This window comes from Lepidothrix coronata, unplaced genomic scaffold (genome assembly GCF_001604755.1).
Source record: "Lepidothrix coronata isolate B3197 unplaced genomic scaffold, Lepidothrix_coronata-1.0 Scaffold47, whole genome shotgun sequence".
Lineage (NCBI taxonomy): Eukaryota > Metazoa > Chordata > Aves > Passeriformes > Pipridae > Lepidothrix > Lepidothrix coronata.
In genome coordinates this window covers 5504264-5531080 of record NW_016690227.1, presented here as the reverse complement: position 1 = coordinate 5531080, position 26817 = coordinate 5504264, and the positions used below count along the sequence as shown (strand labels likewise).

At 37.8% G+C, this 26817-nt stretch overlaps 1 protein-coding gene across 3 annotated transcripts in view; it reads left to right on the top strand.

Moving 5' to 3' along the window:
- The window catches only part of MOCOS (molybdenum cofactor sulfurase), a 215894-nt gene that overhangs the window by 88905 nt on the left and 100172 nt on the right, over positions 1 to 26817 (top strand). For all 3 annotated transcript variants that reach the window (XM_017814904.1, XM_017814903.1, XM_017814905.1), the window contains one exon: positions 527 to 1165. In XM_017814904.1, coding sequence (XP_017670393.1) covers positions 527 to 1165 — 639 coding nt within the window. The remainder of the gene's footprint in view (positions 1 to 526; positions 1166 to 26817) is intronic.

Sequence of the window (26817 nt, the reverse complement as noted above, 5' to 3'; positions counted from 1 at the left end):
GCTGCCTTCTTTTTCTATTGTTAATAGCATAAGCAAGGAGCAAAGCTGTATGCTAAGGTTTCCCTATTGAATACTGTGACCCTTAATTTCTATGCCCACTATTTAAGTAGATTATTTTAACTGAAACATATTCTGTCTGCTCTAAATATTTGATAAACTGAAAACCCTAGTAGTTTGCAAATAGAACAGGTCTCTCTCAAGGACAGTGTAATTTTAACTATATGCAGGCTTGATTCTGATCCAACTGAGGGACCAGACTGGCCACTCTGGAGCCAGGCAGAATTGGCTTCTATCCTTAAGAACACGGCCACGTTCACTGTAACATTAGAAAGAGTCTCTTGTGGGCAAAATGATTTGGGTTCTCCTTTTGAAGTTTATTGTGCTATTTGACAAAACGTGTTTACTTCTATTCATATCGGGTGTCAGAGTAGAAGACTTTATGCTGAGGAAAACCAAAATATATCACACAGTAATAAAAAACAAAAATCAGAAAATAAATGGATCTTTTTATTTTTTCATTTTTCAGAATATTGCAACACTTTCACACTACTGCTGAGGATTACACCATCATTTTCACATCTGGATGCACAGCTGCGCTTAAACTGATAGCAGAATCATTCCCTTGGATACCTGAAGGCACAAAGCAACCCAGCAGTCGATTTTGTTACTTAACTGACAACCATACATCTGTGGTGGGTATGAGGGGGATAACTGCATCAATGAATGTCTTGTCTGTTCCAATAACACCACAAGAAATCTTGTTAGCGGAAAGCAGGTTGCCAGCTGAAGAACAAAACTGCACGACACCTCATCTTTTCTCCTATCCAGCTCAGAGCAATTTTTCTGGTACCAAATATCCCCTTTCATGGATACAGGACATAAAATCTGGAAAGCTCTGCCCCATCAAAACACCAGGGAAGTGGTTTGTTCTACTAGATGCAGCTTCATACGTGAGCAGTTCTCCATTAGACCTGGGAGTTCATCAAGCTGACTTTATTCCCATCTCATTCTATAAGATCTTTGGATTCCCAACTGGTTTAGGAGCATTACTGGTAAACAACCGGATTGCTCCCCTCTTGAGGAAAACCTATTTCGGAGGTGGAACTGCAGCTGCCTACCTTGCAGGAGAGGATTTTTATTTCCCAAGGAAATCGATAGCAGAAAGGTAAGGCTTTGTTTAACAAAACAGATTTTTTGCTGATACTGTTTGCATCAGACAAATGTCTTAGTCTTGGTGTATGCACTGGACTGTGATGCCTGTGCTTTTTATGAAGTTGGATAGGTATTTCACATCTCATTCAGTTTGTCTTAGTATTCTTCCTTCCTATCTAAAGAACATCTTCTGAAATATCTGCCTTCCTCTCCTGATCTAGTTTGTCACAACTTGTAAAAATATAAGACTTCATTCACTGACATAAAGGTCAGTCCATGCATTTTTTAGTTGGTATTTAAGACACCTCAGTGGAACTTTGATTTGTTTTTGAAACACTGCATCCAAAGCAGCCAGGCCAAGGTTGATCACATAGTGTAACAACTCTCAGTGAAACTGCAAAGTAAGGACTATTTATTTCACTGGAAAGGTGGCATGCTTTACTCTCAAGAGAAACATTATCAGAATAACATGTGCAGTGTTGTTACCTATAACAGATATTTGTGGTGCTCTTATTCCCTGAATGAGGTTCTGAAGAAACAGCAAAGCTCTCCAACAGAAAATAAAGGACACCTACAGAGGGTTGAACATATACACGTAAGGAAATGCAGGGCAATGAATAAGCTTCCCCAGTCCCTTAACACCATGAAGTGCCATGAAGTGCCATTCATTCAGATGTTTGGTCTCTCTGCCTCTCTCCTTCATGCCAGCAACAACTTACATAAATGCAGTAAAGGGTCTTCCTTCCTGTCTCACATCTACACAAAAAAATTGCATTTAATCACAGAATCATAGAACAGTTTGAATTGGAAGGGACTTTAAAGATCATCTAGTTCCAAACCCCTGCCATGGGCAGGGATATCTTCCACTACAACAGGTTACTCAGAGCCCCATCCAACCTGGCCTTGAACACTTCCAGGGAGGGGGCATCTACAACTTCTCTGGGCAGCCTTTTCCAGTGCCTCACCACCATCACAGCAAAAACATTCTTCTTTACATCTAATCTAAACCTGTCCTCTTCCGGTTTGAAGTCATTGCTTCTGGTCCTGTCACTGCATGCCCTTGTAAAAAGTTCCTCTGTAGTTCTCTTGTAGGCCTCCTTCAGGTACTGTTAGGCTGCTGTAAGGTCTCCCCTGAGCCTTCTCTTCTCCAGGCTAAACAACCACAACTCTCTCAGACTGTCTTTGTAGGAGAGGTACTCCAACCTTCTGAGCATCTTCATAACCCTCTTCTGGACTCACTCGAATGCTCCATGTGCTTCTCATGTTGGGGGCCCCAGAGCTGGATGCATTACTCCAAGTGGGGTCTCATGAGAGTGAAGTAGAACCACCTCCCTTGACCTTCTGGCCATTCTTTTTTTGATGAAACCCAGGACATGGTTGGCTTTTGAGCTTCAAGCACACATTGCTGGGTCATGTTGAGCTTCTTGTAAACCAACATGTCCAAATTTTTCTCCCCAGGGCTGCTCTAAATCCATTCTCCACCACCTGTATTTGTGTTTGGGATTGCCCTGACCCATATGCAGGACCTTTTACTTGTCTTTATTGAACTTCATGAGGTATGCAAGGGCTACCTCACAAGTCTGTCAAGGTCCCTCTGGATGGCATTTAGTGTGTCAGCTGCTCATAATTTCCAGGAGAATCTGCTCCGTGATCTTGCTGGACACCAAGGCAAGACTGACCAGTGTGTAGTTCCCCAGGTCTTTTTTTCCCTTTTTAAAAATGGGGGTTCCATTCAGTGGGAACTCCACTGAACTGCCACAACTTCTCAAATACAACAGAAGGCACCTTTAGCCAGTTCCCTCAGGACCCACAGATGCATCTTGTCAGGTCCCATGGACTTGTGCACCTTCGGGTTCCTTAGATGGTCTCAAACCTGATCTTTTCCTACCATGGTCCCTGCCTTTCCCTTCTGAGACTTGGGTGGTGTGGCTGGAGCACTTGCCAGTGAAGACAGAGGCAAAAAAGTCATCAAGTACTTTGGCCTTCTCTATATGCCGAGTAACCAGGTGTCATGTTTCCTTCTGGAGAGACCCCACATTTTCCCTAGTCTTCCTTTTACTACTGATGTGCCTACAACAGCTTTTGCTGTTGCCTTTGATGTCCCTATCTGGATTTAATTCTATCAGGGCTTTGGCTTTCCTAACCTGATCCCTAGAAGTTCAGACAATCTCTCTGTATTCCTTCCAGGCTACCTGTTCTTGCCTCCAGCCACTGTAGGTTTCCTTTCTATGTTTGATTTTGTCCAGAGGCTCTTTGTTCATCCATGCAGGTCTGCTGGAATTTTCATCTGAATTCCTCTTTGTTGAGATGCATTGCTCCTAGGCTTGGAGTAAGTGACCCTTGAATCTTAACCAGCTCTCTTGGGCCCCTCTTCCTTCCAGGGCTTTATCCCATAGTATTCAAACAAGTATTGAATATATGTATATATAATCTCTTTTCAGTTGTTTATGGACGTGTACTCAGAAGCACAATGTCCTGCATCTCCCAAGATGTAAATGTCTGACCTTTCACTGCATATGTAGTAATGCAAAATGACACTTCATGTTTTGCACCTCTTCTAGGTGTGTGTTCTTAATGCTGCTGTGGCATTTTGGTCCTGGACTGGTAAATGCAGAGGCTGGCCGTGTTCAGGTGGCTCTTGCCATGTGAAGGCCATGCATTGTTTCAGAATTGCATGTTGGCACAGACGATGTCCAATTTTAATTTAGAAATAAAAACAGCAGAGAAACATCAGCATTCTGACCTCTGTTTCTGATTTTTCAAACCAAAAAGTCTTTGAAGTGCAGCACTCACTGAAAGTCAGGATGAAGGAGCACAGAAATATGGGATCCCAGGGTGCTCCTGGATCACCTGCAAGCCAAAGAGGAAACCAGCTTTAATTTGATCTGGGCAGCTCTAATTTCTGAGCAACTTTTCTACAGAAAAGTGATACACAACTCCTAAGATTGCATAGCAGATAAAAATATCTGAAATGTGGTTTAGATCTGAATTCTGCTTTTACGCTTTTTTTAATTAACAATGTGGGAACCTTGAGGGGTACTCTGTCTCTGGTATCTTTGTCAAAAGTTTTCAGAGGTTGATCAATTATAAACCTTTCAGGTATTTGAGGCTCATACTGCTTCAAGGGCTTTCTTTACTGAATCAGAAGAAGGGACTGCTTTAACCTTCTTCTACTACAGAGTTATAAACAAAAGAATTTGATTTCTAAGTCAGGCTGGGTACAGAGTGTCTAATCTTGGTATGAGGGATACTAACTAAAATAATCAAATCTGACAGCTGGATACTAGTTCCTGTTAGATACCGAAGTGTCACACAGGCAGTCTTAGTTATTGTTCATAGGTCAATATTTATATTTGGCCTCATCTAATCCTTTGGTTGTTATTTGAAACCCTAATATTTAAAAGTTCATGTTTAGAGCATCACTGATGCTGTCCATAATCCCTAGAGAACTGGAGAGGATTGAAGTTTTCAAAGATGAGTTAGGAATGACCTTTTTTTTTCACTTTCTTGAAAAAAATAAAAACGTGTTGTATTGACATTCTCAGTCAATGTGCTCCAAGCTATATCATCCAATACTTTTTTCTTTCAGCTGATATGGGTTTGCTTTATTATGTTTTTTCAAATGTTTTCCTGATAATAAAATACAGAGAAGTTAGGAACGGGACTACTACACTTCAAATGAAATGCCAGGTCACCATGGCCAAAGACAATACGATTACCTTATCTGAGGGCCATGTTTCCATTTCTTTGCTAGTGACTGAAACACTTGGGTAATTATTTCTCATATAAACAGCAACTCTAATCAGGTTTTATCCTTGTCAAATTGGAGTAAGGAGCCTCCATCCTTGGAGGTGTTCAAACACAACTGGAGAAGAACCTGAGCAATCTGCTCCAACTGGATGGACATGCTTTAGGCAGGAGGTGGGATTTGAGATTCCGTGGGGTCCTTTGCAGCTTCTGTAATTGATTTTGTGCCCCTCTTCTGAGCTCCATCTGCATTCTCTCTTCAGGCATTTCTTTGTGATTCCAAAAGGTTTTATTCTTAATTAAAAAAAAAAAAGCTTGTTTACACTATGTATTTAACATTCAGTTTGAATACACTGAAACATTCATGTGGTAATTCATAAGAAACCTGAATTCTGGCAAATGTCATTGGAAAAGTGGATTTGGATATCTGTATCTGAGTACCATTAGCAGAAGGTGTTTCCTGTTCACACATAATCTAAGAGCAATGTACTAAGGAAATAACTTGTTCTAAGTCAAGGTGAAACTTGAGTGGAGATATGTAACGAGAAGTTGTTTATTCCTCTTTCCTTCCCGGGATGTCAAAATGTTTACCTTTTTTCTTAATGGATACAGCTTTTGCTAGTGTTTCTTGTACTTTTGTTATTCCTGCTGTATAAATTATTGTATCACAGTCTCTTTTACATTTCTTTATTACCCTTAAATCACTTCCACATTTTCCCATTTCATGTCAGTAGCCAGTCTTCCTATCTCAACCTTTAAAATCATGTTTATTGTATTTTCATCCTTATATCAAACAGCTTGACAAATTATTATTATCATTCACAAATCTAGCCTCATTTCCCATAGTTTTTTTTCTGCACAGCATGAGATAATAAAATAATATGATTATGTATAGCAAGAATTTAGCGATAAAATATTCATCATTTGTCCTATTTTTCTTTTGTAACTGGGAGTGCTGTTCAAAATCTGATCATCCCAGAATTTATGACTAAGGGAAAAGGAGCTGTTGTGTTATCTGTAAATTGGATATCTGCATCTTAGACTACCAGTGTGAAATATCTAGTGCATTAGCTGTTGTGTGTTTTTCATTTCCAAATGCATTTTCAAAAGCTTTGGAAATCCAGATGGCGTGACTTTGTCCCTGATGAGTTTCAGTGGCTTTTGCCTCTGCTTCTTGAATGATTTGACAGTCACAAAGCAACACCCACACTTTTGTAGTCTATGTGCATTGTACTTAACCAAAGCAGGTTTCTTTATTCTTGACGCTGTAGCTAGAAATGACTGGGACAACTCTGCACATGCTTGTGCAGGTATGTGTTTAGTGACACAGTTTAGATTCTCAGTTGCGTGCTGAGTTTGTGCCTGGTGCAGGGAAGGGAAAGGAAGGAAGGAGTGGGAAATGGAGGCAGAAAGGTAAGGATGAATACTAGGATCCCAAGACAAAATCGAGAGTTGAGACAAAATCCTGAGGCTGGGTGGTGGATATGGAGAGCTCAAGAATCCTTTGGCAAAAAAGCTGATCTTTACTTGAAGTTGTCTATTTAGCACGATTGACTGTTTCTGTCAGCATAGAAAGAATATAGTGACAGGTGCTGGTTTATTCCTAGAAACTCTTCATGGTGCATAGAAACCACCTAGGGTCTGAATTGTGTTTAGAAGAGCACAGTCTTTATGTAAAAGCTCACCTGGTAGTCTAGCATATACCCATTGACTCCACACACAAGGACTCTGCCTGTCCATGATTACTTTAATGTCATAGGTGGACTTAAATATTAACCTATCTACTAGTACATTTTTCAGGCATTTTTTTAAGCTGCTTTCACATTTTTGTGATGTTTAGAGATCTCCAAACAGGACCACTTATGGGGGAATTTCCAAATCTGTAAAATTCCTGAACAAACACCCTTTCAAACAGCAGTGATGACTTTCAGACTAGATACTTGGGAAGTGACAGGGGTCTTCATCTAATTTCTAATAGGTGTTTGCACCGTGAGACTACCTTCTGCACCTTACAGACCTGTTGCAGCCACTGACAGAGACTTGTAAGCTTGAACAGGGAAGAAGAGGATGAGCAAATCTCCTCCTTCCCCTCAGCCCCCAGTGCCACTGCGTTCTGCAGAGATGAAAGGCCAGAGGTCATTAAGGAGGACTGTGTTGGATCGTCACACAGCTGCTCTTCCTTTCTGAAAGGCAGACAAAGTCCTTTCATTTAACTGATAAAACTTAATTCTGACAACTTTTACAACTGTTTTTCAAAACAAGAGCTGTGAAAAAATAAAAGGGGGCTTTTTCCCTTTCTGAGTAACTATGAGAAGGTTCAAGTAAACCATTTTTCTTTTTCTTCTCTGCTGAAGTGGAAGTATCTGCTGGAAAGCTTCATGCAGTCTGTCTTATTACCTCTCAACACATCCAAGGTGGCAGTTGACATTTGATATGTTTTTCTGCCAGCCAGACAGCTTCTTCAGTGTTTGATGCAAAAGAAAGCTTTTTATTTTTAATACTGAAGTTGTCCAATTCCCCAAAAACTCAGCATAGTCATAATAAACTGAAAATTGTACACCAGAGACCCAAACAGTATCCTGAGGGTATCACTTTTGATCTTGATTCACCATGATTCACCTTAAATGCTGACTCTGGGATAAACTGAAAGCAGTGCCTCTGATAAATGCTTGTAGAGTGCAACCAGACACTTAAAAACACGTTTGCTAAGTTGGATTAGTGGGCAGTCACCTGAAGAAAAGCAATAATAGAGGTAAAACATTGAAGAGGCAATACAATTGGCAGAGGTGGCTTCTGTTAGCCAACTCCACCTGTATTCATTTGTACACTCCCGAAGTGTCTTTGTGCTAAACTGCAATCTGCAGTAAGGAAATGAATGCAGTAAGGAAGATATTTTCCTCAGGTAGGAGAGGTAGTGGATCTTGCATGCTTTTTTGAAATGTTCAGCAAAACGAAATTAATAAAAAATAGAAATGCAAAGAATTTTTTAACTGTACTGTGGATTCTCTTACTTGGAAGTAGGAACCAAACTAACCATGTTTCTTGTTTCATTGTCCAAGTCTTACTGAAAGCCAGTAGTAATCATGAGCCTAATGTTAGCCACATGCCCAGGGCAAAGAGGCTCATGTAAATCACATCAAGCACCAGTCTCTATTGTTAGGAAACTCTATCCCAGTATATGGCTAGAACCAAATTATTGATTTATTAAATAAACCTTAAAAACCTTATCAACTTCTAGAGAGCTACAATGCATTCATTTTGTAAAAAGAGAAATGTGGATCTCATTATTAAATGCATTTTTCTTAAAATATAAAGTGTTTGAGATGCTAGCAAGAAAGAAAGGAATTCTTTCTTGGTATAAAACAAAGATTTGCTCTATACCAAGATTTGATTTTGCCCTTGATCAAATAGAGTAAAAATTTTGCTTGAACTGGGACATATCTTTGCAGTCATTGTGGCTAAAAAGTTGTCATGACATAGTTTTACCCGAGGGAATTCTTGTGCTCAAGTTTAGAATCAAACCTTTTCCCAGCCTTTTCCCTAAGACTTCTCTAAAAGGTTTTGTGAATTTCTAGAACCAGCTATTGTGATTCTATAGAATTAGTCTTCTGCTGAGAAATTTATGGTACATTTTTAATTGTGCTTTGTAGATTTTACATGTGTGATCGATTAGCCTGTTTGACATATGAGGAAAAATAATGGTAACTTGTTTGGCATAAAAATCACATTTTTTTCTTTACTATTTGTACTGTATACTTAGGGTATCTTGGTATTGGATGTAAAAGGGTGAGGCTGGCTTTTTGACCCAGACTGTATTTACAATATACAAGTCCTGTTCAGTTAATGTTAGGGAATTGATTTACTTTAAAGCACAGGACTTAAAGCTTTTGCTCTCTCATTTTACCTCAGGCAGTTCTTAGTAACTGGAATTGCTGTAAATACTCTACGGTATAGTATATAATTAGTATAATGCTCTTTGTTTGACTTCTGAAGTCTTTGAGACAAAAGCATGTGCTAAGGCAGGCAGATGGAAGAGCTGTAACTAGTATCAGGGGGTCAATTTAGATATTTAACATTATTTTAACCTACTTTTAGTGTGCTCTGAATCCTCTGGCGTGTGTGTGTATGTGTTTTAAATACTCTCCACAGCAATGCTGAAATTGTTCTGAGTTGGCTGCTGAAGCTTTATTGGCTCCTTTAGAGTGAGTTTGGTCTGGGTTTACATAATGCAGCCTGAGATGTGCAGAAAGCAACATATGCTGCCTGTAGACCTGGACCTGCACAGAGCATATCCTTATTCTGTCTTCAGAACCTCCCAAAAAGGGAGAAATTCTACTCACATCTTCCCTCCTTCCCCAGGAAAGCAATTATTGCTTTCTCTAACCTTTTGGGGAGGGCTGGGAAGGGAGGATTTGTGTGGGGATGTGTGTGTTTCCATGCTCCTTCCTTGTCCTCTAGTAGCTGTGCTGCCCAACCAGTGGAAGGAGTGGTAAGAAGGTCGTCAGGGCAGGAAATGACAATGACAAGGTGTTTATATTTTCCATTTGGGGATTTTTTTAAAAACATGAGATAATGTGAGCAGGAGAAAGGCATGAGATAATAGAAATAAGAAAAAGCAGAATGGAAATGGCAAAAATGGAGGAAAAGTTGAAACAACATCTGTAAGTGGCAGCACCAAGCCCCAGATAGAGTGATGTGAGGTTGCTTCTGTGAGGGTGGCAGCTCTGCGTGGAGAGAGTCAGATCTGCCACATCCACATGAGGGGAGCTCCTTCAGGCAGGATGGGGAAGACCTGGGACATTAGGAGCAGGCGGGGAAATTCATGAAATATAGCTCAATGTCTCTGTCTCTTCCTGTGTCTCTGACCTGCAAATGAGTAGTGATGGCTCATTGGAAGCTGTCATGAGTTTTGGATCCGGACTGTTCCTGTGAGCATGTATCAAAGCTTCTTGCATCTGTTCTGCATGGATGCTGTAACAGTGGGCTCCAAAGCAGCCACTGCAATCTGTGGTTTCCACAGATTTTCTGGGTTTTTGAGTAAATGAGTTCAAACTGCAGGATACTGCTGTGCATGGCTGCCATACCACCTAGTCCTTCTGACAGGGACTTCAGCTTGTACTTCAAGTAAATAAGTTTATGCTAATTGCAGTGCTGTATTTCTGTGTTGATCCTTTTGGAAGCAAAACTTTTAGGAAATACTGACTTTCTCCCTTCTCTCAGCAGATCCTGTCCTCCTACTACTTGTGTGAATTTAGTTTATTCTTTTTTTTCATAAACAGTGGGCAGAGGGATTCATGGTAAAGTACCTGGCAATTAAAATTACTGACTGAATGTCATCCAAATTTAGTTATTCCAAAATGGACTAGGTAATTTCCTTTAACATTTTGTCCTTAATGCAAATAATCATTATACAATGAAAAAATATACTCCTCTAATGGAAAATCATACTGAGGTTATGTCAGGAAATGCCTGACCACAAATGGCGAAGCATCTCCTTTAATGTAATATACTGATACACCATAATATCATGAGTTGATTGTAATCATTAGCCTATTCCAGGGAGAAGGGACTAAAAACAGGTGTTTAGCCTGTTGTGCATTAATCCCTTGAGATCTATTAACTCACCATAAAGGCTTCACCAAAGGAGATCAAGACATCCCTGTATATCACATGGCAATCATAGATTTGATCTTTTGAAAGAGATCTTCGCCTTCACTGGGCTTTTTTCTAGTCCACTGACTTCCTTCCACTCAGAATTATGCTTCTAAAACCATTCTTGAAAGGTATTCTTGATTAGAATTTTTCTTGTCCGTACCATCAGAGATAAGTCTTATTTAAGAAAAGGATATGTTTTTGCAGTCTAAATAATATCAGAATGCAAGAAAGCAAGTTGAAATGCCTTTCTCTATTAATAGAAGAAGATTCACAAAACTATCTTAAATTTCATGACTAAGATTATGTGACTTCTTATTTGATACCTGTATTATTTTATATTTTATTTATAGCTAAGCTACAGAGAGCTCCATATTTAAAAAGTTTAGTGAACAGTGGCTTCCTAGTGGTAAAAAAGAGATATATTGAAACAGGGTAGTTTAAATCTTTAGATTACACAACTCAGGCTTGTATTTGAAGATTACGAGTACAAGCACAGGTTTGTTTTTGGTTTATTGGGGGTTTTGAGGTTTTTTTAAACCTTCTTACTAGTCAAATATATGCAAGAGTGCATCTGGCAGTTGTGCTCTTGGGAACCCGCGAAAGAAACATCTCCAGGCTTTTCAAACAGATTTAATTTAGAAGAAAAAGGAAAATATTGATGCTCTTGAGAAAAAAAGGTTTTACAGTCTTTCTTGACTTTTACATATAAGCAACGGTTTCCAAAACAGGAAATACACAGATTTGATTAAACACTTGGCTGTCACATTTCAGTCTGTTCACGTTCAATTAAAAAATTCAGAGGGATTCTCTAGCATTATTATAATCTACTTTTCTAATATCTAGGCAGTTAAATTATCAAATGACATCTGCTATGACTTAATAACTGTGTCAAATGATTGTAATAGCTTTGTTTTTGGTGAATTCTGTGATAAAATGTTTCAGAGTTACAGCAGGAATAGTGCTTATGCTGAAAGGATTGTATTTCCTATTTCATACTTTATGGCAGACATTTTGCAGTTATGTTTTCAGGTAGTAGTCTGAAGTGGCCGCTTTTTTTTTTTAAAATTATTGCTGATGTCAACAGTCTGTAAGTTCAGCGATGTAGATTGCATGGATTTTCTCCATAACATCCACTGCTAAAAAGTGATTATTATGAATCTAACTCTTCTTATCACTCAGTTTTGCTCTAAATTAGAGGTGTCTTGGTTTCTCTGAAGTTAGCTACGTAGCTAGTATGTGACCGATTTAAGTGAGAAAAATGTTGTGCTGCTTTTGTCAGTGACAGATTTAGCATAATCTGTCCCCTTGGGCAAATTGATAAATTGATTCTAAGTAACAGGAACCCAGTTAACCCTTCCTACAAAAGAAAGTTGTTTGGGTTTTTTTTTAAATTTTTTATGCTGTCACTATATGAATGAAGGCAACTGCTTTGAAGTCCTCAAAGAAGGGTGTTGGTCATGTTATTTTTTTTAGATCTTGAGTTTTGTGTATATACATTTTTCCCATGTTTCATCCTGATGGGTTAGTTTAGAAGGACTGTATCAAAATAAAGAGCCACAGTTATTGTTAGCCCTAGATTTTCTGACTTTGTCTTGAGAAAGATAAAAGATAAACCTTGCATGAGCTTTTATCAAATTAAAGAAAGGATATGTGTACACATAAGAAATATAAACCTTCACTGCTGAATACCAATATGTGAATAACAAGTCATCTCTAATCATCTTTTACTGATAAACATTCTAGTACAGTTCGGATCACACCTCTATGTGGCAGAAATCCTTCAAGATAAGCCTTTATACATCAGACACTTACTTTAGTATGGCCCTTTGCTAGCACAGCACATGTAGTGTCAGAGAGGTTGTACTCTGTTGCACTAAAAGCTTAGGAAGAGCCTTCACAGGCTTTCAAAAACATGATGCAGTAAATGTGAATGCCACAAGCTCTTTCAGAGGAGAGTTACCAAACTGCTGTGTAGAGGCCTTTTGGCCCATTTCACCTCCTGCTGGACTCAACAGGACACCTTTGATTATGTTCTGTATGCCAAATATAATCCATTTAAATAATTTACATTGATCTTAAAAAACCCCATGAATTCTCAGTGATTCTCTATATAGACATTCCTAGCTGATTTTCCTAGGCAGATTGCTACAGAATTGCTGATGAACGGGAAAACCACTCTCTAATTGTTCATAAGAATTACAGTTTTGGCATTTAATGATTAAATTAAAACAAAACCAAGCAAGACTATGCACTTCAGCTGATTTTTCCCAAAGAATTTGGCATTTTATATGTATGAATAAGGACACTTATAAGCAAGAAACCATAGTAGACTTACCAGTAGACAGATGACTATGGAAGAATTCCTTCTGGCAAGCTTTGACTGCATGTAAGTGTACATTCTGTATGTTACAACTTCATGCAGCTGTAACTCTTCCTTCTGTCTGATACCAGATGGTGGGGTTTACAAGGAGTTTTATAAATAGAAGTACAAGATGCAGTTTTAAATTTTAGTGAGGACTAAATGCTGTGGTGTGGTTAACCAAAACTTGATAAGGGACTTGGCATGCAAAATGTTTTAAACAATAGGACATAATGAAGCCAGCTTTGTCTTAATAACATGTTGCATTTTCAAGAAAGTCGAGTTCCTTTGTAATTTTTCTTGTTTGTATTCTTTATATTGTGTTGCTTAGGTAAGTTCACAGCAGAGTACAGGTAAACATTATGAATAGAACTGATGTAAAATTTTAACTCCATCCAAGAAGACATGTGTGTAGACACATGTGAATGTGTTCAGATTTTACAAAATGTTAATCAAACTGTACTATACTTTTCTTGGTAAAGGAACATGGTCTTTTAAGTTTTTAGTGGGCCAGTTTGTAGCAGACATCCTAAATATTTTCTGTAAATACTTCTATTATGGAATAAAGTATATGAAGATTAATGCCCACAACATAAACACACCTGTGGTCTTCATTCATATGAACTATGTATAGAAATATACATGTAGATACGTTCATTTTGTGTTCCCTAAAAATTTCTCTAATACCTGCATGCTATTAACATTGTCACCAAATCCTTAATGTGATACTGTGCACACTGTAGTGGATGTGTGCCTATTAAGATCAACTACATGAAATTTTCAGAAATACAGATTATTTGACAAATCAAACTTAGAGTATAACTACAGTTAAAGTATAGGGAATATGGGTTTTATTTCAGTTTCCATGTGCAATGAAATGTAAATTTACACATACTTCTGCCATGCAGGGTGTATGGAATAAATTCTCATTTAATCTCCCTTCCTGTCTGATGAACTCAAATGCAGAATTGTAAGTCTAAGATAAAGAAAGATTTCTTATCCTAGCCTGATTTATTTAAATTATGAGCTAAAGATGGGAATGTGAAGTCATTTTGTAGTTAATGAAGCAGTTATAACCAACAAGATCTACCTTCAGCTATTTTAATGGCCACAGGAATGTTAAAAATTTATACAATCAGAAGAATTCTCATCCGAATATCTTATTTAAGTAAATTTTCCTTATCTCTGCTGCTTTCCCAAGCTAAAGTTTAATAATCCATTAATTTAACATTTCTGATTTTTTTTTTCCTCAGGTACATAAAGAATTTAAAAAGGAAAGCCCAACCATCATTAAATACCACTTGGGGTTCATTCAGATACTTTTTTAATCTACAGTGGCATATGAAACGATGTGAAAGTACTTGACAAGTCTGTCAAATTTGCTCTTGTGTGGGTGTCCTGAAGGGGGTGGAGGAAGAATAATAATCACTCGCTATATTCATGTCTGCAAATTGTACTGTCAACATATTTTCCAGGTGCAAATGATCTGTATGGAAAGGAAAACTGTATACACACAGACTAGAGGGAGAGTATGCCACTAGTGAGTTTTTTCATAGAATTACTGACCAAACAATGTCTAAGCCATAGGGATGGACACAACATATTGCACTGACGAATATTTTTCCTCCAGCTTACATTCAGAACTCTTTCTTCTTCCAAGACTATTGGAGATCTAAGCCTGTAGCTAATATCCAGAGTAACAGAGGTGTGGGACTTTGTGTCTCATGACAGGAAAATTTTCAATTCCTCATGGTTCTGTGTGTAAGCCCTATTTTATGACCTTTGCATTTGAAGTCTGGCTGGCCAAGCAGCATCTGAGTCAATGACCTGGCAAACAAGACTGAGCAGTGTGCTGCATCAGAGGGTGAGCAATAGCTACAATACTCTATTCCTAACTATTTCTAATTTTGCTGGACGATTTGCCCTGCCTTGCTGTCAGCATGTCTGTAGGTTTAACTGTACAGAAGGTAAAAATAGAAACCGTGTCTCCTATTTGTGTTTTCTCTGGGCTGTGCTGAGGTGCCTATTGATTACAGCTACAGATAAAAGTTTAGAAAACATTGGAAGAACTTGATGTTAAAGGAAACATCAACATATCAACTCTGTAAACTTCTAATGACTTGACTGTCTTAGGGCTCCTTGTGATCCAAAAAGTCTTTGAGTGATGCTGTCCTGTGAAAAAATAATGTGAATCTTAATTATATCTATAATAATAGCTAATTAATCACCTAATTTCAAACTGCTAAATTTCCAGGCATACACTTCTTTTTTGAAGTGTTCATACGAGATTATTTGCACTATTCTTATGCCCATTCGGTTTCCATTGAAAACCTAAATACATGAAAAATTCTCTAATTCAAAGTTTTCATTTAGGGAAGAGGCCAAAACCCAAACACTGAACACATCTGTTTTCTTCTCACAAGCAGAGGAGTAGGAGGTTTTAAGCCTGCTTCTGTGTTCCAGGCAGTGCATAGTGCTGTAACCAGAAGAATTCAGCCAAATTCTTGCCCCTGAGAATCCAAGGACGTGGGACCTGTTGTAGTCACAATGTCTAAAATGCAAGTGAAGCAAGGCTCATAAGTTGCAGTAACATAATTTATGGGACTACCTGCTACAGCTGGGAAATCTGTTCACCTTTTTTATAAAACTTGCCTTCCAAGCTTTAGACAACACTAAATCAGAGAGTGTTTGCTGGTGCTCCACTGAAAATAAATAGACATCCAGACACTGCCTCCTGCTTCTTGTCCATTTCTCCCTAAGTCAAAACTAGAATTCTTTGAAGTTTAGTTTCTAGGAAACAACCTTATTGTAGAGGATGAAATTTGGTTCTTAAACCTGAAGGAAAACACAATATAACTTCATTTTTACTGGAACATATAGTTATCAATTGCAACAGAGACTTTATGGCTTCATATACCACAGTGATTTGACATCCCATGGTGATATAATTACTATATGCATTACAGATCTGCAGGGAAAAAATAAAGCAATGACAGTACTATTTGTCAGATTTCCATAGGGGAAAATATCTTTGGCATCTGTTTCAGTTTGCAGAAAAAAAAAAGGAAGAAAATACTTTTAGCAGTCTTTGCATGACATTAAGCTAAACTGCACAGTAAAAGAAAGATAATCTCCTTTATAAAATACCTCTGAATAAACCCTAATCCTAAAAGGAAGAAAAAAATAGTTAGCAGTAGTATTTTATATCTATGGGATTGTTTTAAATTTCAATATACTTAGATTTTTAGACAGCATCTTTCACTCAGAGATGAACTTGATCTGCTACCTCAGGCAACAACATAATCGGTGAGGCATAGTGTCTATCGTGTTTTCTCTATTTGTTTAATAATGTACATGTCTACAGACCCAATTAGGTTTGGAAGCTCAGGTCCCTGCTGGGCCTTCTTGCAGTCTCTGGGCATATCTGAGAAGACAGCGTTACCTTGTACTATTTCCAGCATTCTGTCTTAATATTTTTATTTCAATTACTTCCCTGATTGCAGGAAAAATATAGTCAACAGAGTGATAGAACCCTGAATCCTTTTGATCCTGGCAATTTGATTACCATTTAAAATGAGGATTTCTTTATGACTGAAAAGTTCAAAGTTTGTCTTTTCCCTTTCAGCATTGCCTTATAGCAGCATCCTAAGAGAATAAGACCTCCTTGGCATATATGAGATGCATCAGTAATAATCCTGTTTGCAGAATCCCTGCACTGGTAGAAAATGTCAACATTGAGACTAAGTGTGACAGTTTTACAGGGATTTTTTATAAATTATATTTTTATGATCTTTTTTGTAAAATTATCTCAATGAACTGTTGACTTATTATTCTGTTTTCAATCCATTGTTTTTTTGGTTTTGTTTTGCAATCCCCTGATTATACTTGACTCTTAAGAAAAGCTTTAGAGAATGCCCTGTATTTACAGTGTGAATTATGATTGTGCCAGTGTGCATAACAATTACATTATAAATATTTCCTCAGTCATTTGATAAAGACTCAAATTAAGAAAAATAATTACCAATACAATTACAATTATATATAATTATGCTCTATTCAATTTAGTTTATCTCAAACCTCCTCCTGCCATTGTTGAAGAATGAGATTTTAGCTGACTGTGGTGGAAGTAAACATGGATTTTTCTGTCATTTATGACATATTTTGCTTAAATGAAGAGTTTTATCAGCATGTTTTCTCACCGGAAAATAATGCAGTTTAGGTTGTTCAACTACAAAGCAGCCTCCTAGGCGAAGATTTTTTTTTCTCGTGTGAAGTTTACCTTCCTTTAGGTTATAGAGACTGTTTGCTCCTAGCAATGCTTCCTAAAATATAAATTATTTATACCTGGGCAAGCATAGGTAATTTGTACTTGTGCAGTAAGAGAGATGTATGGTCACTGGATTGGCTAAACACAGAAGATGCTTTTCCAGAGAAGCACAGAGTCTTCCAGAACACGGAGTGAAGACCCAGTGTCTCTGAGAGGTAGGAGTGCAGACTTGGCCCTTAATTAGCATAAATATTAGTAGGAGTCTAATCAGTATGTACCAAAACACTTCAGGAGGTAGAACAACTAAGATGTGCCAACTTTCTTTGTTTTCTTAGAGCAAGTATGTAGGTACCTGCCGTTCTCAAGAACTACACCTGCATTGTCGTGCTTTGGAAGGATTCATTAGCCCTTTATTAAAAGAAAAAGAGAACAAGTGACTAGAAAAGAAAGGATTGTTTATTTTTCATTTCATGTTAAGAAATGCTCTGTGGTGCTCCATTGCTGCTGCTTCTGACTTGAAGTACTCAACTGTTAACAAGACCATGTTACCTGGTCACATCTCTGAAACAGTACACAGTTTTACCGACAACAGAGGCTACCTGCAGCACAGTCTGTATGGTACCATTGTTGTTTATAATATATTTTATTTGGTATCTTCTTCATGTTGCCTACAAATAGTCCCTGGGTATTTAAGCATTTCTCACGCATGTTAAACAGTTGTATTAATTTGTGCTTTTCAGAGACTCTGAGACCAAATATTTTCATTTCTCTACTCACTTCAGGGAATTCTTGTCCTATTCCAAATGACATTCTGTTTTTAGACAGTCTCTCTGCATAGCTGTGTGTCTTAGATGTACATAATGCTGATCACTTGCTCTTTGGTATTCAACCTGCAATCTGCCAGTGTACTTTGACTCCACAAAGGAGTAATAACCTATGATTTAGTCTCTTTCTCCCAGGTAACAAGTGACAGGAACAGGGGAAATGGCCTCAAGTTGCGCTAGGGGAGGTTCAGATTAGATATTAGGGGAAAGTTCTTCACTGAAAGAATGGTCAGGCATTGAAATAGGTGGCCCAGGGAAGTGATGGAATCACCAACCCTGGGAGTGTTAAAAAGGCACGTGGATGTGACACTTGGGGCTATGGTTTAGTGGTGGTGGTTCTGGCTTGAGTTGGACTCAATAATCTTAGAGGTCCTTTTCAACCTCAATGATTCTATCATTCTGTGACTAAAGGAAAGTCTTAGAATTTTAGATATATGGATCATCTTTAGTTTTCAAGTTCCATAAAATTTTTATTTGTTTTAATATAGAATATGTATCTTTGCTGATCAACACAGGTTTTGAAACAAGACACAGATTTTATTTCCTTAGCCTGTGTTAAACTCTGAAATCCAACACTGATGTTAGTTGGCAGAACAATAGCTACTCCCAGCACTTGAAAACAGAACCCATAGTATCTCAAATGGGAACTGCAGCTCTTTTCTACTTATGGTCCAGTTCACCTTTATAAAGCAGGAGAGCAGTATTTATTTTTTGTGTATGGGCGCTGCAAAAAGGTCAGTCAGAGCTGCACTAAGATTTGGTTTTGAATAGTGACTGAGGAGAACATGTCAATGAAGATAAATTTACATTTGCATTTAGGTTAGTGTACACTGCTTGAATCTCATTATCATCTCTTTATGGGAAAAATGTCCATGGAAGGACACAAGGTATTAAGTGATAACCTGCTCACTGTGATTAGCAGCACTGAACTGACCAACTGTGAAGCATGGCGCAAGGTGGCTGGCCGAGTTGAATGGTTGAACGTGTTCCTGAGCAGATCCTTGTGAGTAATTGCTTAGAAAGTGTCCAATTTACTCTAATTAGGATAAAAATTGATGACTTACATCTCATGGGCATATAGGAAAGAAATCTGAAATTACTCAAGTCACAGTTCTTCACGTCAATGGATGATTTGCAGGGATTTAATTTGGTCATAAACTGAATGAAGTGCTGTGTATCTGCCCAAAAGCGAGTTGACTCCCATACCTTTATTGAAAATCTTAACTTTTAATATTATTTTTTATTAATTAGAAATAGTAGCTTCAATCTTTTGGAGGAAGAAGTGCAAGTAGAGGCAACATAGCAGGTGGCACCTATTAGATCAAGGGAAAGTGCAAGATCTAAAGACCAGTGAACTTTGATATAGACACCAGTACTCCATGAGAACATCTCATGGTGGGAGCCAGCAGTGTGTGTCCCTGCTAGTCTCTCCAGAAAACCCCTCAGGCACCCTCTCCCACTGTGGACATGGGTGCTATAAGCAGAAGAAAGCAGCATGGTGCTCTTTCTCAACCTTCACTCAAACACTCTTCTTAGCACCGTAAGAAATCACAATAAAATAAATACTACTGCGAATTTTGAACTCTTTATATGAGTTTTCAGCAAGTCACCATTGGAAAACTATACCCCCAAGTGAACTGATTTTCTGTATATGTGTACAATTTTCATTAAACTAGATCTTGCATCTAGATTGAGACTGAACATTAAAACTTTTTCATTTTAGCCATGCTAACTATAAAAATAATGAACATTTCTTTCTTGTTTCCCACCATGCCTGATGGGAAAGACATGTAGCAATCAGTTATCTGATTGCTACATGTCCTGGTAAAGACATGTAGCAATCAGTTATCTTTGTTTAGTCATCCCAGACAATACATATAAAACTACTGCTTGCCTTTTAGATCTGAGGTCATGTACAGCAGCTTTGTGCTGTGCTGGGACACAGCTCCTCAGGGCAACTTGCACATTCATTGCAGAAAAAGGCCCAAGTCCAGCAGTAGGATTTACAAGCATAGAAGTAAATGCACAATGGGGACTCCTGACAGTAGGAAATTCTTAGGACTATCTCTGAGGTGAAAAGAAAATTAATTTAGTGGCTACAAAGCGGGAAAAGAAAAAAACACCAAAAAACCCATAACAAACTAGGACAGCAAAGACTTACCTTAAAATGCTCTGAACTGTCTGTCTATGGCATCCGAAGTTATTACTTCCTTTTTTTCCCTCAGGATCTTAGGTTTCAATCTCTTGTGTGTATGTACACATGAAAAGAAAGATATCTCTTCAGAAATTGTATCAGAAAGAAAAAAGACTGGTTTTTTCCTCATATGGTTAAGCTGCCCCATTAATGTCAATTTTTGATTTTATCCTTTGGATTTCTCATTAGCTTTACAACATGTCTAGATTATTTAATTATTATCTTTCAGCTTGTAGATGACATAAGATTTAAAAGCTTTTGCTGGGCTCTAGCAAGTTGTCTCTACATTTTGCCTGAAGCTGCTTTTGTATAAAATAATCTTCCCATAGTTAACATTCAGGATACTCTGCAGAGCATCTTAAGAAGACTTAAATGCTAAATAACTGTCACATAGCAAGTCTTAGTATTATTACACTAAATTACATTGCAAGCAGTGTGATAAACAACATCATAATACTTTGACACATTCATCATTAATTATAACTGAAATCTAATCCCAACTGGATTTTTTTCTGTAATTATAACCACTAAAGCAAACATTAACATATATGGGGAAAGGAGGGTGGAGAAAAGAAGTCTTCCAAAAGCACAGTTGATATATCAAAATACTGAATGGTCTGACAGTCTTATTAGGTCTTTATATGGAGTTTTCTACATATATTAAGAGATTAAATATCTGGAATACATTTGGAATTCATTATGTGAATAATTGTTTTGAAGGCAAAACTTTTCAGTGACATAATGGATGTGTCATTTTAAAGTGGCATGTAACAATCCCAGATATTCCATATGACGTTCCAGATTTCTGTTGTCTTATGTAGAAGACCAATATTGAACTAAATTTAAAATCAAGGATCCTTCTGACCACCAAAATGCTGTAAGGGTGGTGTTTTTGTCTTCATACTACTATGCTTCCTTTATTTCCCTAAAGACTGTATATGGTATTTGTGCATGACAACTCCATGTACCTTTTCTGTCCAAATTCATATTCATTTTCCACAGGGAAACTTTCTGTTGTTGTGGAGCTCCCATTCTGATAGTGCAAACTCTTTTCCTGTGGGCAGCAATGCCGTGGGCTGCTCAGCAGTGCACTATGATACAGCACCACAGCACCCAATTGGCTGAGCCAGGGCTTATGTCAACTCAATGAATGTGAATTCTCTTTGTGCTTTCTTTGCTATCTTCCTAGGATGCTGTTTTTGCAAAGTACTTCATTACTTGTGCGGTATACGAAGCATACTTTTTCAAATGTCATTATTTTTCCTCTGTATATTTTGAGTTCCCTGCATGCAAAGCTACTTGCTTTCTGCCATATTTACTTCTCTCCAGTGGTTAGTGAGCCTAAATAGAAAATACTTTATTTGAAGCGATGTCACCAGGTTTTCCTATGGGATATTTCTACTCATACCAGATATCTTCACTGCCTATTATTTTACAAACATCAGTTACCTGGCTGCATGTACCTGAAATATCTGTAGATTGCACCTGAAACGTCAAACTGGTGGAAGAGCAAGGAGCTTCATTTCAGTCCTGGTTAGTCTTTGGTTGGTAAATAAACTATGAGAAAGTCTTCTCCAGTGGGCTTTTTACAGAAAACATACTTAGTTTTCTGTGGTGGGAGGATGCAATTTAATGAAACTTGCATGCAATCATTTTGTGTTATACTTACTGCCATGCTCTCTGTAGCATTTACAAAAACTCAATACATTTTCATCCAGGAGACTGTAGACTCATTAAGAGCTGAATTTTGAAAGTGCTTTTATTGATAAGAGGGAATGGATTACTTACAGTATTGGTGCATGTTGAGTTTTTCAAATGAGTATTTTGTATTACAGTGTCACAGGACAGCTTTTCTTTCTTGATGATTCTTTTATGTCTGGTATGATTGAGGCAGAGAGATTTTCTGTACTCTTACATTAAAAAAAAGAGTTAATGGAGGTGGGTATTTCTATGTTTACTGTGTTAACATAATTTTATAAAATCATACAGCTCTCAAGATCACCTTTTACTTCTGTTACAATTAATCAAAGTATCTTTTTATTCCTCACCACCATCATCAGAGACCCTCCTTACTGGAAGCATATGGAACTAGTCAACACGCCATACTGCCAAGCTGGTAGAATATGCATGGAAATTTATAAGGGAAAAAAAAGCTGTCAATAAGTACATTGCTTTTGCTCATGTCTCAGTACTTTCTTAATACAACTGATGTTGAGCAAGACAGTGTCGCCTTAATTGCGTGTCAAATGGAACTGATTTGGTCAGGAGAAAATCAAAAGGGTTTTCAGAGGTTCACAAAGTTACAAACTTGTGTGTTTATGTTATTTTCATATGCAGTTTCAGAAGATAAGAGCAGTTGCTATTTTGATGTGTTCATTTACTGGATTCTTAGGAAGGGCAAAAACCTTCTGGGTCATGTAATCAACCTATTCACTGTCAAAGACACCCACACTATATAAACCCCTCTTTATACTGAGCTTGTGTACAGAATGAGTGGGACAACTTTGGCACAGGGGAAGGAGGATATGTTGGTTTTGGGTTGTTCCTGATACTTCTGTTGGAAAATGTTTCTATAATCTCATATCTTGCATGGACACAAGACTTCTAATTTGCAGTCTGTATTACCTCGTGGTCAGTTTGGTCATTTATCTGCATTTTGTCCTGTAGCTGTTTTTCCTTCCTAGTTATTACTCACCTTTTCCATCTCTAGACCTACCAGGCAATTCTACTTAACTTTGGATTACTATACCTAAGTGAACTGAACACTTCTATAAGATGGGCTTTACTTTCCTCTGATCATCATCTACAGTATGCCACAGAAAATCTTATCAGACCTTTTTTAACAGTGTTCTTATTTTTCTATCTATAAGTCCTAGCATGATTTCCTGTTTGTCATGCTTATTGACTGGTAAATCTGATGTTTCGGATGACAGTCCTCCAGTTCATGGCAGAAGTTAATGTCAATAATCCCTAAGTGCATAATAGGGTTTATGCATGATGATGTACTTATCATACATTATAGCATATTATACATTTAATCTTGTTTCTGTTTTTAGGGTTTTCAACATTATCTGTTTCTTACTGCACACAATATACCATCCCGTCTTCGGCACTGATGATATCCAGATTTCACTTCAGCAACCTATTTTATCTTCACATTCCTACCTTTTATGCCAGGATCATTAGTGAAACTACTAAAAGAGATACTTGTCCCAAAAGCAGTGCTTGAGGAATTAAATGGGAAACGTTTTTTTAGCTTAATAGTTCCCCTTTAAGCACAATTGCTTAGCCTACTGTAACCTGTTCTAATACTTCTGGTTCTGTAATAGTTTCTCATATGACACTAGAAGTAATGTTTTACTGAAATCCAGATAAATTAGCTCTGCATTTCCTTTGCCTAGAAAAACAGTGTGCTCTTAAAATGGCAGCCTCTCTGGGTTTGATTTTCTGTTGGCACAATCCATGGGGCTTTTGAACATGCTTTTATTTACTCATTTAATTGTGCTTTCATTCAGAACATGTTTTCAGGATGTACATAACACTGAGTTCAAGATAACAGATGTGTGGTTCTCTGGATCACTCTGTTTCCCTTTCTTCAGTAGAAATATTGTGATTTCTGTTTTCCATTCCTGATCTGACAAATTTGCTTACTGGCCTGTGTTATTCTCATTTTAACCCTGTGCTTTCTATTTTTCCAAAAATAGCTTCCTTCCCTGAGCAACACTTTTTCTGATTTCATAAACAATGCTAAAATCTCTTGTAAGAGGGTTTTTTTAGTGCATGTTATTGCTGGAGGCTTCCTCTAAAAGTTCATTTTCTTTATTTCTTGCATACTTTTGGGATGTAAATTCCATATATTTTTGAAACTAGCTTCAAGTAATTTTAAGTCTCCTCTATATGTCAGTATCTGATGATTTCAGTTCAGTTTTCCTCACCACGTAACTTCATTAATGTCTCATTTTGCCCCAGTAACATTCAAAACCTCATTTGAGGTTGCTTATCTGTCTCTGCCATGTAAACTTGTAATCCCTCTTACCAGGATTTCTGTCAGTCTTCCATTGTGTATTGTATAAATGTTTGTAATAGCCATTTTTGCAGTAATTATTTTATTTGTAGCAGGTTTTTTGGGGTTTGGTTCTGATATTAAGTAATTATTGAACTCAACCATTTCTGTTATCTTGGTTTTACTTGAAGAAAATTTAAGGTAACATTCATTTCTGTGAGAGTGACAGAAAAGTATCTGTGGGACACAGAAACATTTTTTTTCCAACATACATACATAGCCTACAGCAGAATCTCAGCAACTAGTCCTTCTTGTTTTGAACACCTCACCAAAGACATTCCTCTTTTACATTTTTGTTTTCTTTAGCACATTTTCTATTTATGATTGTTTGTCTACCATATACTAATGTGGTAGCGTCCTACAGAGGCTCTAATCCCCCCATTTTGTAGCCCACATACTTTGTCGTAGCATATAAACATCTCTGCTTCTTTCACCCACTCATTATCCTGTTTTCTGTTTGGATGAGAGCTGGGATGATATTATTACATAACAAATGCTTCTATGAATATTAAGCCTTTTATTTCTCTACTGATGTACACTCTTCTAACCCTCTGACACTTCTGACCCTCTGCTGTTTCTTTACCCTGCTGTCTCCTCAGCTACCTGTCCTCATGCTCTTTTCTGTCAAAGCTAGGGATTGGAATCATTTCTCTGTGCTTCCTACTTCAAGCATCAGCAACGCTGGGTAACGTACCAGAATTTTCCTGAGTTCTTGAAGGAATTGTTAGTTAAGATGATCCTTTCTTCTGGATTCGGATAACTGGAAGACCTCCAGAACTTCCTCCAGTTACTGACCTTATCAATGCAGGACACCTGTGAAAGCTAAAGCAGGTACCTTTGATTATAACATGACCACAAGATATTCTCAGGGTCTCCATCACTGCACTCCCGTTGAAGAGGAGAGGAAGTTGCATGGAAAGGGTTGTTGGCTTTTTGCAGTATAAGCTGCAAGCTACTTATAAAAGTGAGAAATTAGCAATACTTGCTAATTCAGTATTACTGCTGTGGGTTCAATTTTCTGGAGATTTGATAGCTCCCAATATCCAGTCCATGCATGGAAAATCAGTTAGAGTTGGTCTTTGGAAAGAAAAGTTATTTACTTCTTCAACTTCCCTCATCACTGAGATGCTACTTGTTGACCTCACAGGGTAGTGTGAAGTCTCAGCAAGCTTCACAACAATGCTGAAAAATGAAAAAAACGTTGGAAGAAATTTGCATATTATAGTCCCACAGAGGAAAATTAGCTTGATAGGTTTTGCAGTAAACCAGTTAATTACCAAGATGCACCTGGTTTGGTGTAGCAGATCTTTCTATGTAATTTTTTTTTCAAGCATGAGAGTAGGGCAGAAACAGTAGGGTTTTTCCTTTTGAGTTTTGAATTAGATTGTTTTGTAGCTGCATCATAAAAATATAGATAGGAACCTTCTCTCTATTTCTTTTTAGTTGTAAAGCTATTAGGATAGGCAGCTATGGAGTAAGATGGAAAAAAAAAATCTCTATTTCTTTTTACTTTTTTAACTTACTGCCTTCCAGGGAAAAAAAAAATAGTTTCTATTAAGAACCTTTACTTCTCCAACTTCTTTTTCTTTTTTTTTTTTTTTGTGGTATCACTATCATAGAATCATAAAATCATTTAGGTTGGAAAAGATTTTTAACATCGAGTACAACTATTAATGCAGCACTGCCAAGTACACCACTAAACCATGTCGCTCAGTGCCACACCTACATATCTTTTAAATACCTCCGGGGATGGTGATTCCACCACAGGAGCAGCCTGAGCCAATACTTGAAAATCCATTCTGTGAAGAAATTTTTCCTAATAGCCAATCTAAGTGTTCTCTGGTGCAACTTGAGTCTGTTTGCCCTTGTCCTATTGCTTATTACTTGGGAGAAGAGACTGACCCCCACCTGGCTACAGCCTCCTTTCAGGTAGTTGTAGAGAGCAAGACTCTCCCTGAACCTCCTTTTCTTCAGGCTAAACAACCCCAGCTCCCTCTCTTTTCTACTGGGCTGCTTTCCAGCCACCCTCCCTTATCTTGTAGCACTGCCTGGGGTTTGTGACCCAAGCACAGGACCTGGCACTTTGCCCTGTTAAATCTCATACAATTGGCCTGTACAGATATCTCATGTTCATGAGAACACTTTGAGCCTCTGTCTTGCTGACAGTACCAACATTTGAAGTTCTTTAAGTTAATTTTCAGGTTGCCATGAAGGAAGAGCACATCTTCCCCATATGGTGGCTCAACACAGAGCGGTTTAACATGATGGGCTTAATTCACAGCTCCCAATGCATTCTGCTAATCTCGGGTATACATTTCCTCTGAAAATTACATCTGGAAAGAATTTTTATTGCTAGAGAAAGAAGCTTTCTGGATGATATTAAAGAAGTCTTTTCACACACACAGCCCAGGTGAGGGAATAAAGTGCTCAGAAGGGTTGCTGAATTCACTTTTATCTGCAGTGGAAATAAAGCTTATGCATTGCACTAACCCATACTTTTAGGCACAGACCTTTCTACAGAATGGAGACCACCCATTGGAAAGCAATCATAGGGAT